Raw genomic sequence first — 15928 nt, forward strand, 5'->3', positions numbered from 1 at the left:
GGTGAAAAGGAAGATGAGAACAGGTAGCAGGTTAAGGCTTTTGACCCTTTCTGCTGCGATGTGGGGACAGAAGAGATATATATACAAAGATATAACAAAGAATGATGTAATATCAGACTGTAATATCAGATGTTCCCTTCACTGCACACTGAAGCAGAAGCTGGACTGACCTTAAGGAGAATTTGATAAATGGTGTTTGTGGTAGGCAGTGTGAGGCTCACACCAGGCACTCCAGCTTTGGGCAGCAGAAATATTCACTCTTTCCCTTTACACCACTTTGCTCCCACACGAAATTCTCTCCAACTTCAGCATTAACACAAATCCTGCAAAGGGTGGCACAGTCCAATAATCTGCACACACTGCAAGTGAAGCTTCTCACTAAACTAAGACACATTAGGTTCACTTTTCCTGAATCCTAGTCAGAAACAAAACAGCACGTGAGAAATGAAATTAATTTGGATGTGTTCCTCCCTGTTTAATAAGCAGTCATACAGAGGGGAACCAAAATGCTGGCTCAGGATTCCCGAGCTTACCTTCTGGGCTTTTATTCCTAAAGCAGTGGAGGCATTTCCCTTATTCCAGCAGACGGCTGAAATAAGCATCTTTCCTATATCAAGCTACATGTGGAAGCTTAGAATCTATATAAGGTACAAAAAAGCTACAAGCAGGAGGAATGAGGGGGTGGGGATGAAGGAAGAAGGAGGAGGAAAAGATAGGGGGTGGAGAGTAACACTGGAGAGCAGCAGTGGTCCAGCCCCTCAGAGTCTGAAAAGCATCACAGGAGCCTCTGGATAAAGACCAGCCTCAGAAGCAAGGAGACAGAGGATTTCTGCTCAGTGATAAAACATGGTGAGTAGGAATTTCATGATCTCTCTTATTGTTAGCTCTGGTGCAATGGCATTTTCTTTGCTCTGACACTCACAGCCACTCTGAGAGACTGTGATTTTGGGATGACTGCTTGTTTTTGAAGCATTGTTTTTTACTTCTTTTTCCATACATTTGACAAGTGTGTGCCTGTGTTTATATGAATGCGCATCCTATGTCCTTTTAAAGCAAAAAATTACAGAGGACAGCCAAAGCTGTCAGCATTAACACTTTGCTGTCTGGTACCAACAGGCTGCTGGCCAGGGCAAGAACAAATGCCCTGTTTCCTTCTCAGGTACCCAGTGGAAATTTCTGCTCTGCTGCCTTCTCCCAGCAATACAGTGATGATTCGACAGCTCCCTGGGCAGGAGTTGATGCTGCCCTTTTTCATGGCATAATTCAAGCAGTTACGTTTCTTTCACCCTCAGGTAGAGAAGAAAACTGAATGAGGGGTGCAGAGGTTTTGTCAGAGAAGGAGCCTCCTTTTGTCATGGTCTCAGCCTCCTTCTGCCACGCTGTACACCCCATGGGGCTGGGGGGAGCAGTTGGGTGCCCCACATGGGCAGGACTGGGGGGAGCAGTGGGTGCTGCTGTGCCCCCAGGGATCCCTCCTGTCAGCACACAGCAGGACAGTGTGCTGGGAGTAGAAACGTGGTTAATTTTACTATGAAAAATCCTGAGCTTCATGAAACAGTTGTCAGGGCTTAAAGGAAGGTTCAGACTCCCCTATAGCACATTGCTAATAAGATTATGCATTTAACGACACATCTTTCTAGTATTCTGCTGGGGGAGTGTAAGATTTTACTTTGTGTGCTCATTGGAACTAAGGCTGAAGAAAAAAACCCACCAATGTGCTTTTTGCTGGTTCTTCACGAGAAAGCCATTGCCTGACCTAAATGTATATGCAAGGAATTAGGCATCCTGGGTTAGCCAAGAGAGACAAATGGTTAAGGGGAATGATAAGATCCAGGCACTAAGGATGACAAGAGTACTCCTCCTGAGGAGAGGCATGATCTCAATGCAGGTTTGTGTGTCACACAGCCGCCTTTAAAAATAAACATTCTGCTGTTTCCTGAATGATGACTGTCCCTGATTACATCCTCCATCCTTCCCACCCTCTTCTTTTCTGCTTTATAATGGAGATGAGATAGTGGCAGAGTAATCAGTTTAAGGGAGAAGATGAGCCCTGCTTTAAAATCCTCTTTGGTTTTTACCAGAAGAACAGTTACATTTATTTGCTTACTAGAAAACAGCGTTACAATAACTGCAGGGAGGGTATCACTACCCTCGAGCAAGAAAGCATTTTTCTGCTTTGCAATTAAAAATCAAATTAACAGAATGGAATATATGTTCATTATCATTAGCAAGTATTTCCACTATTAACTTTTATCTTCTGAGATAGAGAGTTAATGTTTTTGACTGCAAATAAACAGTCTTATTCAAAAAATATCCCCCCCTCCTTTACTGGGAGCACCAGCTGTTCTTTATGCATTGCTGATTAGATCCTAAGCATTAAAAATTAGTATTGTCCACTGACTTTGAAAGTAGCTGTGGCTTTCACCACCTCAAGCTTGATTGGTTTTGCATTTTAGGACTTCCAACTGGTGCACAGCAAAAATCCTCCCGATGTTAACTGGGCATAGGAAGGGAGAGCCTTCCCGAGCACTCCATTCTTTTTGCCTTTCCCATCACACAATTTCTCAGGAAATATTTTAAAAAAACTTTTCATCTTAAAATGCATCCATTTTAAGCATAATTCATGTCCAAATGCCCAAATCAGATAAATGTTTTCAGGAAATTTAATTATGCTACTGTTTCTGAGGGGAAAGCAGGGTAACATTTTCAAAGGTACCTCTGATACTCAGCATCTTAAGTCTGATTGATATGAAGCCACTTGTGGAAAAGGGATTTTGGACTCACTCCAAACTTGCATCCTGAAACATAAAAACAATCCAAAGAGAGGTTTTCCTTCTTTTTAAATTGAAAAGCTAGAAGAGTATTCGAAGTTTATCAACTCTTTCATTTAATAAAAGCAATATGCTTGGAGGGAGGTGAAATTCAGATGCCAAGTGATGCAGAATTCTGCTTCACAAGAGACAGCAAGGCACCAACTCCACCACCTGTCAATTGTAAGCATGATCTAAATGTAAGAAAGAACACTCCTATCTCCCCTGCAAAAACACTGTATTCTGAATTTTACTTATTTCTATCTCCAAGAGAGACAGTTATATATAAATTGCACATCAAACAAACAAGAGTGTCCAAGCTAGACACCTGATAAGATTTTGGAATAAATGAACTTTAATTATATTTTTTGCTGCTTAAGCAAAATTATTCTTGATCCAAACCTGCTGAAGCCAGTTCATCTAAATTTACTCTTTGAAACACTATTATTTCTATCCATGCAATCACACTGAAGCAGATACTTCTGCTTTCCCAGTTGGATGATCTTCCTAGTGTTCCATGTAAGAGGACTGATATTCTAGCTTTCCTTAGAAGATAACCTAAACAAAACTTTCCAGCTAGTAAGATATAAGATATCAATTTTGACACCAGCTCAAAACCCAAAGCAAGGTTTCCCCCATTCCAGCACAGAAGGAAACTTGTAAACAGCTGAGTCTGGCAGAAAGCTGTGGGGACCATGGACAGAGGCAAGTGGGACCGCTCTCTTTGACCCACATGACAGAGGCAATATTTGGACAGTTTGAATCCTCCTTCCACCCATTTTCCTAAGGAACATCTGGTTCCACTGCACTCCTCTTTGGCCCTTGCCTGTTGACCTGGACTTAGGTAGAATTTAGGCCATCTGAATATGGCTCTTATTAACCAGAACAGTTACCTAATTCAGTCTTGTTCAGGTCCTCATAACCCAGAACCATAAGCAATTGCTTTGACTGTCCTAAAACCAAGTTTCCTCAGCCCACAGGAATGTGTTCATCTTTCCATTCTAAAACTTTCATTTACTTTTAGATGAATCACAGATACAGTAAAGCCTTCAGAGTTTATGAAAAGGCTGTCACAGATGGTGTATGTTTGAACATGAAGTATCTCTGCGTTTTATGAGCAATATTATCCAAATTTAAAATAAAATCTTATTTCCATTATAGTATAAACCCAAAATCCAGACCTAATTGCCTGCTTAGACACCTGTGAAATCCTAAAAGTGAGAAGCTGGTATGATCAAGCCAGATAAAAGTACTGTTTACTGTGGATGGGAAGTCTCAATGCTGCTGCACCTAACATTGTTGTAAATGACAACTGCAGCCCAGTACAAGATTCAAGGATGTCCTCTATTTAAACCCATGTATTTTGGACAAGTAATTTCACAGATACTAAAAAAGAGGTCAAGTTTCATCACCAAAGAAAACATCCAGAGTCTGTTCAAAACAGGATAACGTAGTCTCAGTAGACTGACTGCTGGTTTCCACAGGTTTCTGTTTTTCATAGTGATTTTAATTGCAAACTGTATTTCCTTTACAAAGGTGGAAATCAGTCCCTCATATGTCTTTTATCCCCGTGGAAGAATAGATATACTGCAAGTTAAGTCCAAGAGGAGAATAATTAAAAAGGAGCAGACAGGCAATAGTGTAGCTGAGTGCAAGGGTCAAGAAATCCCAGAGAAAATGTACCACTTTTTAAATGCCTAGAATAATTTTTCATAGAATTTTGATTAGCTTTACATAAGCACTGGAGGGTAACTTTCCCTTACAGCACTTTAATCTGTTTGTGACTTCACTGGTACAGCTTCTGGGGTTAGAGATATAACTTGTGTCCCTGCAAAGACAAAAAATAGATATCATGGTGTAGTCCATTACAACCAAAAGGGCTAAAAAATATATCTATATTTATATGTAAGATATAGAAAGAGAACATCATCACATAAACATTTGTTCTGTATTTGGGAAGAAGCTCATTGATAATTTATGTCATGTGAGGATGAAGAGGAACTCATCGTATGGGAAGTTACAAAGGTTTTTAAAATTCTACAGACCCTGGTAGTCTGTCCTGAAGAGCCCTCAAAGAATTGACTGAGGGGGTCTTCCTTTTCTTGGTGTTCATTCATAATAACATTTTTAATGTGGAAGATTCCCAAAGATGAGACAGTCTTAAAACAGAATAAGCAAGATGACACAATGAACTAGATACTAAGTCTGGCATGAATCCTGTGGGAATATTAGGGAAAAGAATATATGGGATCAAATAGAGACATGAAATAATCAGAACACAAAGTTGGTGGCTATATATATAGTAGATATTAGAAAGCCCAAACCAAACAAAAATCCCACAAAATCTAAATGACATCTAACACTTTTTTCCCCCATCAGAGGAACCTGAAAAGGTAGCACAGGCTACCATCAGTGTACCTTACATTATTATACTACATATATTCTCAGTATAGATGTTATTCAGGCCATTTGGGCTTTCATGTTAAAACTATTCATCTAATCTATTAAAAAAAAAAAAAAGAACAAGCCTTAAAGTTTCTAGACCCAATTATCAAACTGGTCATCCACCGTGTTTCTTATAAGGGAGATACAATTCAGATCAAACATTACTTTATTACAAAGATTATCTAATAATATCCTGAATTCTTAGCTTTACTACATTTCATAGTTGACAATAAATAAATCCACCTCTAAAAGCCTTTTTAATGCATCTACAGATAAAGTTCCTAAGTATGCAATATCCTACAAAAGTGACCCTTGCTTAATACTCAGAATGGGCAGAAACAGCTGCAGGACTTCAAGGAGTTCTACATAACATTGTTATAAGGCTGGCATTTGCCATGTCACAGACCTCTAAGGAGCTTCTCAGCAGCACCAGGAGCTTCCCACAGGGACACAGTACCTACTTCTACACTTGCAAAGGACTGAGATGTCAGGCGCTTCATTTTTGGGATATTAATAACTGGTCTTGCATCAGCCGTTTCTGATTGTTTTCACGACTCTGCCGGAGTTCTACGCACTGAATCTCTTGTCGATCACACCTTGCTTTTCAGAAGGAGTGTAATCCTGTCCCAGTGACCTATTTCTAAATATGCAAAACAAGTTTCCCGCAGCATCAGTGAACTCCAAATACCTGACAGTGTAGTAAAATGTTTACTGGCTTCCATTAAGAATGCTCTGCAACATTCACACGCAGCCCCAAGCGCAAATAAATGTGCCAACATCTCAATCATACTGACAGACACCCATCTATCACCACCCACCATGTTTTCCAGAGCATGTCAAATAGTCACACCCTAGTCTTAAGTTTTCTGCCTTTTATTGTTGACCTACATTTAGTTGTAAATATTGCTAATCACCTGCTAGTTTGCAGCTTCTGTGAGCAATGGGCTGTCACTGATCTGCCAGCTGGAGCAGAGCTGTGGGTGACAGCTCTCAGATCTGCATCTTATGAGGTGCTGGTCAGAGTGTGGACATTCCGAGCAAGCCCTGGCAACTGGAAAGCCTCTGGAGGCTACAGACAGCTGCTGTAGTTCCAGGTAGACTGAAGAGTGCTTTAAGTTCTACTTTAGGAGTACAAAGGCTTGGCTTGGTGCTGAATTTAAAATCTCCCATTCAGTGTCTCCAACTGTTTAGTTATGTCTAAACAATTCAAAACAAGATAAATCATTAACTGAGATTTCACTAAGGAAAGATCCAAGCACGTTCTTTCAAGAACAGGGCTTGGAGTTACTGTCCTGCTTCCCATTCAGTAAAGATCTGTTTTTTCTAACAGCTTTTAGGAAGTGTTTGCTTCTTCCCTGACCTACCTTTATGTAACTCCACTGACTTACTCAATATTCAAGTTGATACAAGGCAGAAAAGGATCAGGCGTGTTTATGAAATAACTGCTGGAAAGCTGAAAGCAACATGGCTAAAATAATTAATGACTAAATAGATTAATGAAAACATAAAACAGGTTCAATACTAAACCATATAGGCAGAGCCTGAAACTGCCATTGATACAGGTACTAGAGTATTTTTAGAAGTAGCTAATCAATGCACAGTGCAGATTCAATGTGCCAATGCCTCTGTGTGCTACACTGTTCTTTGTGAATTGGAGATGACTCTTCCGTCATAATTAACAGTGATTTTTCAATATGGCATTTTTGACTTTTGACAATAAAAGTATTACTGCAGAAAATGTTCCATTATGTTCAGGAGGAAGTGAAGCAAACCCAGTAATTCAGTTTCAGCTCCTTTCCAAAGTAGTCCCAAGGTTTATGGATTTTCTATTCACAGGTAAGGATTATTTTATTATAAAATGAGCATCATGTGTCAAATGTTTGATCCATTTTCTGAGGAGATTTCCCACATTGAGCTCTCTGTCCTTCTCAAACACACAGATTTATGAGCTGCTGCCTCCCTTATGCACGCACTTGCATGGTAAAGTTTCTCAGGAGTTGTTTTTCATTGATGCCTCTTCTACTTTCAGAACAGGACCTCTATCTTGTTAAAAGCCATACTGAAGTCATAATCCTCAGTCCAATCCCCCTTATTTCTAACATACAAACTGTTCTCTGACCCTCAGCTACCAGTCCATAATGTGCACTGTCTTCTCCTTGTTGGATCTTCCAGCCAACACACCTTCAGCTTCACTCAATCTGTTTGTCATGCAGTACCAGGACTCAGTGATGGAAATGTCCAGTGACAGACAAACCCAACTCCATAATGCTTCATATCCCTCCCTTTGTTCTCCAGTTGCTTTCCAAATTTACAAGTGCTAGCCACCAGCCTCACAGTAGTTGTGTTCTGCTGTTTTCTTCCAGAAACAGATGTGAGGAAGCAGCATGGAGCTCAAGAGAGGAAAGACCTTCATAAAATCCAGTGTGCAACATGAGAAAGTGCCACCAGTGCATACAGCTCCTACCAACAAAGATGAGATGGGAAAGGACAAAAAGGCAGCTCTGGAGGGAAACCAAAGTGTGGCTGAAGTCCAGCTGGCATGTTTGGCCACCCACAAGAACTACAGATTTTCTACCAGAGCAACAAAGAATGGAGCTGGTGACCACAGCCTGGAAAAATCATCTGGGTCCTCCTACAAACTTGTAAGGAAGAGTAAAACCCACGAGTGCGTTGCTGAGGCAGACAAAGCAGGGCACTGCAGCCCCAGCAGCAGGGCATGTGAGGAGGGGTTTTCTGGAAAGGGTAAGGGCAGACTTGTCAACAGCATCAGCTTTTCAGGGATGTCCAGCTCCAGCAGTAAGAAGGAGTGTGTGGTCAGCCCCAGCCAGTCTGCCTGCAGCAGTCAGATGATTGATTACAGGAACTTTGTGCCGCAGATGCCTTTTGTACCAGCTGTCGCAAAAACCATTCCTAGGAAAAGGATTTCCCTCAAGAGATCTAAGAAAGGGCTCAGAGATATATTTCATATAAGAAAAAATAAGTCAGACAGCCTCACATTTCTGGTTGAGAAGGACAAGAACCTGTCCTCTCCAGGTTGCAAGAGTGAGTTGCCTGGGCGTCTTGCGAAGTATCTCTTCAAAACTGGAGAAACATTTGCAGCTGATTGTTTGTCACAGGACTGCTCAGACAGTGAACTGCAGTCTGACTCCTCCTATGACTGCTGCAATGCCCTGTGTGAAGATGTTGCCTCCCTGAAGAGCTTTGACTCCCTCACCGGCTGTGGGGAAATCTTTGCTGATGAGAGCTCTGCTCACCTGGAGCTGGAGAACAGCAAAGACCTTCTGCTGAGGCGAAGCAAGCACAAAGACAGCCCCGTCATGGGCTCTTTCCAAGGGGGGGTGGAGCAGCTGGCCTCTCCTGGCCAGAATGAAACTGTGGAATTTGCAAAGTTTTGGGACAACATCAACAAATCAGTACGGCTACATCAGAGTGCTCTGTTTGAAAAGAAGCTGCTGAAGATACCTGGGTCTGACACAGAAAAGATTAAAAGTCAGGCTGCCATATCGGTGACAAGCCCCCACGTGTCACCTGATAAAGAAGGAGACAATTCCAAAGACAGCTCCACAGAAACAGAAACACCAAAAAGTGAAAACCAGGAATCCACATCCACAAGTGATGAAGGCTACTATGACTCATTCTCTCCTGGACAAGATGATGAACGGAAGGAAGCTCAGACCCCTGGTGTCCCAGGTAGATTTCCAAGAGACAGCTACAGTGGAGATGCCCTTTATGAGCTCTTCTATGACCCAAATGAAGCCAAAATAAACCCAGTCCTTGATGATGACTTGTGTGCATCAGAAACCATTTCAGAGCAAGCCATCGAGATCCCTCTGTCCATTTACAGCTTTCACGTTGGAGCTGAGGAGAACATGGCTTCCCAACCAACTCTAGACATTATCAGCCAGGGGTTTTTCCACAGCTCATGGAAAGGCAAAGAATGCTTGCTAAAACTCTGTGATACTGAGCTCTCACTGACTATGGGGATAATAAACTGGCTGCGAAAACACTCAGGACTCATTTCCTCCCCTGACTCTCTTCAGAGTCCTCAGTCACAGCCAGAAAAGTCCAATGATTCATCAGTCCTGCCCAGTCCCAGTCCAGAGCAGGAACTGAGCACAGAAGCTCAGCAGGAGAAACCAAGCAAGGAAGATTCTAATGCATTTAATGTATGTGTGTCTTTGGATGAAAGCAAATACACAGCCCAGGCCTCTTCAGTAAACATTGCTGAAAGAGATCACAGCCTGGACTCCTGCCCAAACACATCTAATATGGATTTCCAAGGAAGAGAAGGGAGGCCCCACAAGGATTTTTCTACAGTGCCTGGGATTGTGGAAACCACCAGATCATCAAGTTATGCACCACAATCACAGGCTAACAGAGGCAACCTGCAGACATCTTCAACTGACAATGAGAAGGTGGCAATTTCATTGGGATGTGAGACATCTGGAGCTAAAAACCCGCTGCCAGAAAAGTTGAACAGAGAGAATGGCTCCCAGAGCTCTGAAAATCCTTCATTAGATGATAATCACGAAGTAGAATCATGTTACTCCTACAAGACTGCTGCGACCTCACTCCTAGATCCCCTTGAGAGGGAGGACAGAAACAAGCCAGTGTATCACTCTCTCTCTATTTCCTGTGACAAACCACCGCAGCCTCTCACCCTCAGACATTTCCAGAGCTACATTAGCCCCACATCAACAGAGAGCAGCACTAACATAGTGCAGCTCTTAGAGCACTGTGTAACACAGGTGGCATCATTAAAAATCAGCTATGAAAACAAGCACCTGGAGGACAAATACATCGGGAATGAAATGAACAGTATCATTCATAAGATGTCTCGGTACAAAAACAAGTTATTGTTGCAAAATGAATGCAGCTGCAGTGCTCAAAATCCAGAATACACCAGTATTCCTAGCACAAACCAATATAATTATGAGACAGGTTTACAATCCAGCAGTCTGTATTTGAAGCAAAATGGGGAGCAAATTTGCTCTGAAGATCAGAAAAGTAAAGCAAAAATCCTCAATGAGGTCACTGGAAGCAAGATAAATTTTGAATATGCCCAGCTAGATAATCAAGCACTCTCCTATTTAAAGGACTTCGGTCTCAGCCCAAGTGACTCTGCCCCTGCAACATCTCTTAGCAGACCAACGTTTTTACCTCTCTTTAGCTCTGTCTGCTCAGACATACCTGCCACATTCTCAGGCAGCACTGCTGTCTCTGTGGCTGACTCGCTGCAGCCCCAGGAGGTCAAGCAGTGCAGCCCAGGGCCCTGGGCTTACACAGAGACCCCCTGCCAGGGCCTGGTTGGAGGGAGCATTCTGTCCCCTCTCCTAGAGGCAGCAGCCCCGGATGCAGCAGTGACAGCGAGGAGCCACCAGTAACACACCTGCATGGAGAAGGTGAGTGCTCACGGGAAGTGCGATATTAAATGTGAAATGAGTAACATCTGTTCCCTTTCCACTGAGAGACACTTACAGCAGCTGTCTGACGTATTCAGGGTCTCTAAGCTATGCAGGGGTCACACAAGAAAGCCAAGGATCTTGCAGTCTTCAGGAAGAGCTGAAGCCAAGGCATGCTCCGCATGCAAGGCTTGACAGGCTTCTCAAGAGAAGGATTATAGGGGTTGTGCTGCACCTCAAGGATTTGAAAATCCTTGAACCACACTTCCATAGTACAGGGAGATCCAGAATCTGTCTTCTGGCATAGAGTAAGAAACAGCAGATGAAGCACTCAGCCATTGTGCCAGTTCAGGTTTGTCTGTCACGTGAGGCTTCGGGCCAGAGCAGGTACCCTCTGTACACACTGTTCTAACTCCGTGCCAGCACAGAACTCCTCTGTCCTCCAGCTGCTGAGAGGAATTCTTGTAGAAGTATAAAACTTGCGTAAATCTTCTATCATGTGCCCTGCCAAATCTGACAGATTGGCTGGACTCTGCCCAGTCCTGGCACTCTGAGAAGGTCCCTTTGGAGGTGGTGGAAGAGGAGAGGAGGTTGCAACAAAGGCCAGGATAGAGAATTAAGGAACAGCTCACTATTGAACAGAGGGACACAGGGAACATAACGCTTCTCCGCCTCTTGTTGCTCACAGCAGTGTGTCTGCTTCTGGTCATCTCTAAAGGCTTCCTAAGCAGCACAAACTAAAAAGGACAGTGTTTCTCTCTGCATGAGGCAAGAACATCCTTACATTTTCTAGTCTGTGGAGATTCAGCCACCCGCTTGGCTATTTATATCATTGTGGAAGTGACCTCGCCCACTAACAAGTCTGCCATTGCAGGGAGCAACATTTTTTTAGTTGCCACTAAAAACGTTAAGGGCCACAGACTGTCAGTTTTCCATACCCTTCATTAACACATCATTCAGTTATAATCTGTTCATCAGTGAATTAGGTCTTCCTCTCCTGAAAGAAGTGATTCTGGGGTTTTTTCCATTTTTGTTGCAAGCAATGCTGCATTTGTGAAGTTTCTGCTGACTAGCAAGTCACCTACTTGTGTCACCAGATTTTTTAGCAGAACTTGTCATTCAAGAACACACCACAATCGTTAGAACTACTTGCCTCTTTTAGATATTTCTGAAATTAAAAACTGAGTAACAGGCATGGCAAGGTTTGTGCTAACAGCTAGTATATGTAAGAAACCAGGGCTAGGCACAGCTTTTTTAGGTTAGAAGAATAGATCAATGTATGCATGGCCTGATATTTTTAAATTGTTGTGAATATTAATCCACAGGGTACTGCTAAGAATATCCCTGCCTTGGCAGGCTAGGAATGCAAAGGGATTCTAATTTTGAGGAGCTGCTTTCTGGTAGAAACAGAGAAGGGAGTCAGAGCTGTGTGACTGTCAGGAGTGGTAACAGACTGTATCTTTACACTGAACAAGACATAGCACGAGCAGACATTCCTGGGCTGGGGGCACTTTCTTTGCATTGTATCAAGTGGCAGCTGCTGTGTGACACCACCTGCCAGGGCAGGGATGTGACACAGGTCACAGGTGCAGCATCACCGGAGTCTGAGAGAGAAGGCAATTCAAGTTTTTTCCAAAAGGGAACTGTTGGTTTTTGATAGAGGTTTACCTAACAGTAAAAGGAATGGCACTTCAGAATATAGATGGAATTTGCATATTCATAAAGTGACTTTAAGGACTGGGCTCATTTCAAGGAATCATTTTACTGCAGCCTTGATGTTTGTTACAATTTCTTACAGAAAAAAATTTAGACAATAATTAAAATGGCTTTTAACACAGTTAAAAGAACTGGTGACAGATATAAACACCACCACGTGACCGAGTTTTCCTACGCAGTATCTCTTCCTGCCCACATTCCCAGATGGCCCACAGGTTTGCCGGAAACTTGAAATCTTTGTGAAGATGACTCAGGATCTTTGCCTTGATCACGGGGGTGGCAGTGTAAGAGAGGCAATATACAAACATGGTGTCACCCCTGAATCCATGGAGACAGACATCATCGAGAAACACTCCTACGCTGGACCTGACTGTGCAAACCCCAAGAGCTTGTACGTAAAGAATGCTTTAAAATGCCTCACTCGGGAGCTGTGAGAGAAGCGACAGATACAGAAGTGGCTCCTGCTTTGTTCCTCAGAACAAATGCAGCCCCTGCTCCTGCCGTGGACTCCCAGATCTGACCTGAAGGAGGTGGGAAGAAGAAGGTCAACTTTCTTGCCATTTGTCACGGGGTACAGGAAAAGCTCGTATCAAAAGCCATTAAAATCTCCAGGTTTCACCAGTCCATCTCCACATGTCCCAGTGCCCACAGCAACAGATGAGCCCATCCTCTCTGCTCCAACTGGTGTGCAGGGTTCCCCTGAGCCCTGCCTGGTTTCTGGGGCTTCGCTACCCTGCTGAACACAGACACAGGGCTGTGATTAAGAATGGTACAAGAAATGCCAGTCACAGCTTCTCCTCCATTTCTCCTTTCCCTGGCATTTTAGAAAGAAAGCTGCAAATGTCTTATGTCTGAGCTCACCAGGAATTTGAACCCTGGCAGTAAAGGAACCCCAGGGGCAAATGGCATCCTTACGTGGGAATATAGAAGGCTTATGTAGAAGGTGGGAATTACCAGTAGAAAGTGCAATGAAAGGTATAATTTTCATTCTTCGGTACGTAAAGGCTGGGATTTAGTGAATGCAGTCCAACTCCTGAATATAGAGAGGATTTTTAGATCTATACATTCATGGATCATAGAAAACAAGCTGCAGAAGGCTGTGCTTTTTGACCAGATGTTTTTCAGCAGGAAACGTCATCTTCGACAAGGAAACAGTCCTCAAGTAGTGCACTGGGATATCTTTCCCAACTCTAAAGTCTTTGGAACTAACCAAACAGACAACACTGCATATCATAGCAACTGGACACAGGTAGAACAAAACACTCTCTGCAAAGAACAGCATTTCAGACCACTGAGCTATTTCTACAACTTAATAGGGTTTGAACCGCATCTTCCATTAACTAGTAGATGTGGCAAAGCAACAAAATCCATGTGCACCCCCAATAATATGTGCTCACTTCATTGAAATGCTGAACTGCCACATTATGCACCAGTGGAAGACTTTGGATGTGTTTCAGTGATAGCCTGAAAGGAGTGCATTGCAATATGCTTGCCCTCAGGTCAGAAAAAAATACATAACTGTCAATCAAAGAGGGATTGCTATAATAGATAGGGCAGCTGTAGATAAAAGGAGACAGTATGGCATGCATGATTGCAGTTATCAAGGAACTGAGATTCAGAAGCAGATGAAATACAGCCCAGGCATTGCAAGGTGACAGAATAACGTGTATCTGATCCTCACCAACTGAAGGGCTACCGGCAGTTCAGGCAATTCCTGTAATGCTTTTTATTCCCTACTTGTTCAATTTTATTACTTCCTGGTTCAACTTCATTCCCGTTCTCTTAAATAAAGTCGCATTTCTTCCAGACAGATAATTTCTCAATCTGTCAGGCATAGGGAAGGCAAACTGCAATATTTGGATTTGATAAAAAGGAAAAGCAGAGTGGAGCCTCATCTGCATATAGGCAATTGTCTGATAAACTACAATATTAATTTTCAAAATGCCCAGAGATACCTTAATAGGTGAAAAATAAAGGCAGAATCCCTGTGCACACAGGAGGAAAGTGCATGGTAACATTCAAAGTCTGGTGTAAGAAATCCTTGTGCTTCCATGTTCTCTCCATGGCACAGCAAAGGGGTCATCTCTCAAGTCTCACATGATAAATTTTAAAAACAATGAAGTGCAGAGACAGCCAGCACATTTTCTGCATTGGAAGTGCCTCTGGCTCTGAAACATACACCTGTATAAAGTCAGATGCCCAGATCACGTTGCAGTGAACTCGATACTGAAATCTCATCTGACAGTCCAGCGGCCACACACACACACACAGAGTCACATCCACACACACACTGCTGCTCAGAGAAATGCACCACCAGGTACAAATGTACTGTTTGTCACATGTGGTGCTGTGCAAGCAAAGAGCAGGGAGACAGAGGTGACAGGTCACTGCCTCTGCTAATACATTTGAGTGTTAGTCACCATGCGCCCAGATACTTGGGTTAAATGCTAAATTAAACGATTTTCTCCTTCATTAAACACTGTTGCTTGTGGACTTGGCTCTGTCTCGCTGTACTGTCTCCATGGTACTTTGTCATCAATGCTCACTCTACCCAAAATCAGAATTCTGTCAGGAGGAAGAAATGTTCTTGCCAGCTTACTTTCTAGAGAAGGGGTTTTCCACCCAGTTATCAGCACAGATAATCCCTCAAATGGCAGATGCACTATAATGTGTTTCATTTTAAAACTGAAGAAATTGATTTGCTGCTTTACCCGCTATTGCAGCGGGATGGTTTCCATGGATACAGCCTTAGAGGGACTCTATTTTTCCCCTGTTGACAACAGTACAGAAAGCTAAATTCTCATCTTCATTGCACCAGCATAAATTTGAAGCCAGGGGAATGATTACGAGATTTAACCCTGAGAGCAGCAATTGGCTCTCAGTCTCCTTCAGCCTCAAATTTGAGATTTTCAGGGGGATGGCAACGAAGGGAAAAAAGAAAGGAAAAACAGTTTTTGTGGACAGCAGGATGGGCTGAGGGACAGGAAACAAACACAATGCCTCTGTGTGAGAAATGGGGAGCAGTCAAGGCAGAATGCAAACACTTTAACTGCTTATTCAGAGGCTTAGTGTGTTCCCTGACATTTAACTGCAAAAATACAAGTCAAGTTTGGGCTATATAAGTTTGATTACAGAAGACCTTAGAATTATCTGCATGGCATTGGGCCTTTTGTTTAAAAGAATCAGTTGTTACCATTCTGCAGAAGACCTTCTTCACTTCCATTTTGCTGAGATGGTCAGGAAGGTATAAGGGTTGGGAAGAAAGGGGAAGTGAGACTTGTGGCCAGTTACGGAGGCCTCCAAACAACTCTGCATCCCACCTCTGCCAATGGGCTGCAGTAGGTGCTTGGAAAAGGAGTGTCAGAACCACAGCAAATGGAGAATTTTGAAATCTGAAGTAACCAACCTCCAATCTTCTGCTAATCAGCACTCTCTGAGCTGGACAGTGGCTCCTCCTGTATGTCTGGGTTTAGTGCTCCCTTTCCCAAACTCACTGAAGCATAGGAACTTCAAAGGTTTCTAATTTGCGTTATGAACCTTGTGTTGTTTAATGTC

At 42.9% G+C, this 15928-nt stretch overlaps 1 protein-coding gene across 2 annotated transcripts in view; it reads left to right on the plus strand.

The window, feature by feature from the left end:
* The first annotated feature begins 716 nt into the window (after positions 1-716).
* The window catches only part of AMER3 (APC membrane recruitment protein 3), a 37964-nt gene continuing 22752 nt past the window's right edge, over positions 717-15928 (plus strand). The window contains exons 1-3 of one of the 2 annotated variants that reach the window (XM_027686121.1): positions 717-849; positions 7619-10657; positions 12456-14798. In XM_027686121.1, the coding sequence (XP_027541922.1) occupies positions 7640-10639 (3000 nt within the window). In that variant the 5' untranslated portion in view covers positions 717-849; positions 7619-7639 and the 3' untranslated portion in view covers positions 10640-10657; positions 12456-14798. Of the gene's footprint in view, positions 850-7618; positions 10658-12455; positions 14799-15928 lie in introns of those variants that run through there. The other variant, XM_027686120.1, reaches the window with a different exon arrangement.

This window comes from Neopelma chrysocephalum, unplaced genomic scaffold, assembly GCF_003984885.1.
Source record: "Neopelma chrysocephalum unplaced genomic scaffold, ASM398488v2 Primary Assembly neopelma1_70, whole genome shotgun sequence".
NCBI lineage: Eukaryota > Metazoa > Chordata > Aves > Passeriformes > Pipridae > Neopelma > Neopelma chrysocephalum.